At 49.7% G+C, this 4,400-nt stretch overlaps 1 protein-coding gene across 1 annotated transcript; it reads right to left on the minus strand.

Annotated features, from left to right (window-relative positions):
- Positions 1 to 1,082: 1,082 nt before the first annotated feature.
- LOC127300481 (sufE-like protein 1, chloroplastic/mitochondrial) lies at positions 1,083 to 2,505 on the minus strand. The gene has a single exon (XM_051330600.2). The coding sequence runs from the start codon at positions 2,388 to 2,390 to the stop codon at positions 1,299 to 1,301; it is 1,092 nt and encodes a 363-aa protein (XP_051186560.1). The 5' UTR covers positions 2,391 to 2,505; the 3' UTR covers positions 1,083 to 1,298.
- Between the last annotated feature and the right edge of the window lie 1,895 nt (positions 2,506 to 4,400).

A 4,400-nucleotide genomic window follows, 5' to 3' on the forward strand; every position in this document is an offset into this window, starting at 1 on the left:
ATTCCCCTTTAAGCTAAATGCATTGGCCTGAGAGGTGGATGGAGGATTCCAATTATGCCACCAAGGTTGTGCTCATTAGTGTCATGGATTGGTCTCACATTAGTTAAGAGAGGACTGGAGGAGAAAGATTACAAAGTTCTAGCAAAACTAAATTCATATTGGAGCTGGCTCCCTTTCTTCTCTCTTTGTTGCCTCACGCAACACACATGAACACAAGAACAAGAAGAGTTTTTGGCCTCGGACTGCCTCTCACAGCCGAGCTTTTCTTTCTATTCTCCTGTTAAATAAACATGATTACAATGGCTTAAATAGACTAACTAACTCAGGGTGCTGCCCTGATCTTGCGCTACTAACTCAAACACTAACCCATGACCCAACTTCTCCTAGAATCGCTCCAGGATACATGATACTCGGGCAACACACACACGTAGATACATATGAAACGACTACTACATGCAGAACTAAATATGCAAGATACATGAATGAAGATTATGTCTAAGAATTCACTCTAAACCGGCAACCAATCAGCTACCGACGATTCTGTATGTTTGAATTGGTGGTTCTGAGTTCTTCTGAGAGCTCTCATTATGTAAAATTTCGAAATAGTCCAAATAAAAGAAATGTAATTGGTGGCTCAACTAAATATTTGAACAAGGCACTTGTTGGAGGGTGTCCATGGTGTTGTGAGTTTATTTAAGTTTTATAATCTAGATAACCACCACTGAGGATAAAAAGATTGCGTGGTGATTTAAATAATTTCATATTTCAGACTTAAGTTTTATCTATGTTGATTAATCTGGGGTGCAAATTGGTGACCCTTAGGGTACCCTCTAACCTCTTTAGTTCAATTAAAAGAACTAAATAGCCTAAGGGTCACCAATTTACATGTCTAGTTACAGGTTGGATACCGATACATCTGGTTTTCAGGCTACTGTTTCAAGGAAGACAAGCTGAACCAAAGGAACTTGGCTGCAAGGCTGCATTAGTGGATGGTTTGGATTTACATAATGCCACTCAATAGACCTCAAAGAACTGGAATCATGCAATGCATATGTTACATTATTGGGTGGTGAAGACAACCATTGCACTCACTAAGTTTATCATTGAAGATTTTAAGTTTTGTTTTTGTATATCCAGGAGACCCTCTTCCGCTGGTGGCACAACAAGTATCATATGTTAAGCATCTTCAAGCCACTAAGAATGGTGAAAGCAGAGTTCTCAGCAAGTGAGAAGCACTATTCTAGGTACTAAATTTACAATGTGGCAAAAATGGACCTCATGGGCAACATATGTGGTACCTAGACTTCAGACGGTGTCTTTGCGTCGATGGACAGCGCGTGCAGCCCAGTCTTGAGCTCGTCCTGCAGGAGATCATACACGGCCCTGTGTCTCTTGAGCATGCTCTTCCCCTCAAACTCCTCGGACACCACCCGCACGTTGAAATGCGTCTCTCCGTCGCTGCCTGCTACCCCGGCATGCCCCTTGTGCTGATACGAAATGTCCTCGACGTTTAGCTCTACTGGAGAAAGCCCTCTCTCCAAATTGTGCCTTATCCTCTCCTTCCTGCCACCTCCAATGCTGCCATTTCCTTCCACTATCGTAGCTGGTTCTTCCTCCTGGAATTGATCCTCCTCAGGGGTCTCCGCCTCTGAATTCTCGGGCATTTTTTGGGTATCGAAAGCCGCGAACTGAGGCTCTTCCTTCTGCACGGCAGGCGTTTCAGCAGGCTGCTGATGGGTTTCTTGGCTATCGGTCGCCTCCTCGCCCGCGGCGATTTGCAGCGCCTTGAGCTTCATGAGGTTGATCATGTTGAGCAGCCCACTGTTCCGGGACGGCGAGAGGCTCTGCCTGATCCCGAGCATCTCGATGAACTCGACGGGCACCATGGCGACGTCCCTGGCGGGCGCGCCGGAGAGGCCGAGCACGAGCAGCGCGGCGAGGCCCTTGGTGAGCTGCGCGTCGGAGTCGGCCTGGAAGCTGACGCAGCCGGGCGCGTCCAATTCCGGCGCGGCGTGGACCCAGACCTGGGAGACGCAGCCGCGGACGCGGTTGGCGTCGGTCTTGAGCGCCGGGTCCATGGGCGGCAGGCGGGCGGCGTAGGCGAGGAGCTGCTTGTAGCGGGTGCGCTCGTCGGGCACGGACTGGAAGAGCGCGATGATGTCGCGGAGGGCCGGGGGGAGCTGCGCCGGGTCGACGGCGGGGGAGGGGGAGGGGGAGGAGGTGGAGGGGGTCGGGGAGGCGGCGGACCTGGCGGCGAGGCGCTGGAAGGAGACGGGGCGGGAGAGGGAGAGGGCGAGGAGGTGGGGCTTGGAGAGGAGCGGCTTCGAGAGGGATGATGAGGAAGAGAGGAGGCGGAGGTGGGCGGCGGTGGTGGCGGCGGCGGACGCCATGGATGGATGGATGGATGGCGGCGGAGGGGCGATGGTGATTGGGGAATCGGAGGTTGGGTTGGGTTTCTCTTCCGGCAATTGGGGGGAGCGGTCAGCTTTGTTTTGGTTTTTGTTCTTTCTTTTGGGGAGATGCAGATGCTCTATAGGCCATGGAATCAACCCACGTGGATGACCATTGTGCACATGGAGATGGACTTGTTCAAATGAAGATCAGCCCATCCGGCCCGACCTAGTTTTTCTTTTGGAATGGGCTCAACGTTAACCTGTACTGGCCGGTGACCCATATATTTCCCGTATAAGAGCAACCAGGCTCGTTTGGTTGCCTTCAGCTAATTCCTGCACCACTGGCGCAGTGGTAAGGAGCCCCTGCGAGTTTTAGATGGGTCATGGGTCATAAAAGCGATTTTGTTTGGTGGCCTGCTTTCGGTCCCGTAGAGATTCGGGCTCTAGCAGTTTGGTAGGTCGGTTTTCAGGCCTTGTAGCAGCCCAAAACGGCGTTAGTACTGTTTCGTTGCAACCCATAATCCGGTTATGTTAACCTCTTCCCTTCAGCGGTGAGGTTACCAGCGATCAACAGCACAAGTAAGAACACAATCATAGACGACTGATAACCCACAAGTATAGGGGATCGCAACAGTCTTCGAGGGAAGTAAAACCCAAATTTATTGATTCGACACAAGAGGAGGTAAAGAATACTTATAAGACTTAACAACTGAGTTGTCAATTCAGCTGCACCTGGAAAAGCACTAGTAACAGGGGTGATGTGAAAGCAGCAGTAATATGAGAGCAGTAGTATGAATATCTGACAGCGATGAGTAATATGAGAGCAATGGCACCAGAAAATAGTTGATACTACTTTCAATGACATATAGGACCGAGTATATGATGATGAGAGATGGACCGGGGTTCTCAGCTATCTACACTAGTGGTAACTCTCCAATAACAAGTGTTGGGTGAACAAATTACAGTTGGGCAATTGATAGGATTGAAATAGCATTAAGACAGAACATCAAGATTATTAATCATGTAGGCATGTTTTCCATATATAGTCATACGTGCTCGCAATGAGAAACTTGCATAACATCTTTTGTCCTACCGTAGGTGGCAAGGGCCTCTAGGGAATCTCTGAAATTAAGGTACTCCTTTTAATAGAGCACCGGAGCAAAGCATTAACACTCCGTGAAAACATGTGATCCTCATATCTAAGCCTTCCCCTCCAGTTATCCCGATTCTTTGTCACTCTGGGGCCTCGGGTTCCGGACATAGACATGTGCAAACAACTTGTAGATACAATCTAAGCAATAAGTATAGAGCTTAAATCTAAGATCATGCCACTCGGGCCCTAGTGACAAGTATTAAACACAATACGATTGCAGCAACAATAACTTCACAAACTTTATAGATAGACTAATCATAATGTAACAATCCATCGGATCCCAACAAACACAACACCGATTACATCAGATGAATCTCTATCATGTAAGGCAGCTCATGAGATCATTGTATTGAAGTACATGGGGGAGAGAGTACCAACTAGCTACAGCTAGAACCCGTAGTCCATGGGGGAACTACTCACGGAGCATGATGGAGGCGGTGGCGTCGATGGAGATGGCTTCCGGGGGCACTTCCCCGTCCCGGCAGGGTGCCGGAACAGAGACTTCTGTCCCCCGAAACGGAGTTTCACGATGGCGGCGGCGCCCCTGGAGTCTTTCTGGAGTTTCGTCAATTTGTGTCGCGTTTTTAGGTCGAAAGGGGTCTTATAGGCGAAGAGGCGGCGCAGGGAGGTGCCTGGGGGGCCCACACAGTTGGCTGGCGCGGCCAGGCCTGGGGCCGCGCCCCCTTATTGTGTGGTGGCCCTCTGGCCCGCCTCCGACTCTCCTTCGGTGTTCTGGGGTCTTCCGGGAAAAATAAGATACTGGGTCTTCGTTTCGTCGAATTCCGAGAATATTGCCCGAACAGCCTTTCTGGAACCAAAAACAACAGAAAACAGGAACTGGCACTGTGGCATCT

Source organism: Lolium perenne, chromosome 5, assembly GCF_019359855.2.
Source record: "Lolium perenne isolate Kyuss_39 chromosome 5, Kyuss_2.0, whole genome shotgun sequence".
Taxonomy (NCBI): Eukaryota; Viridiplantae; Streptophyta; class Magnoliopsida; order Poales; family Poaceae; genus Lolium; species Lolium perenne.

Coding starts and splice junctions, on each gene's coding strand:
- LOC127300481 (XM_051330600.2), bottom strand. CDS start 2,390: ATGGCGTCCGCCGCCGCCACCACCGCCGCCCACCTCCGCCTCCTCTCT.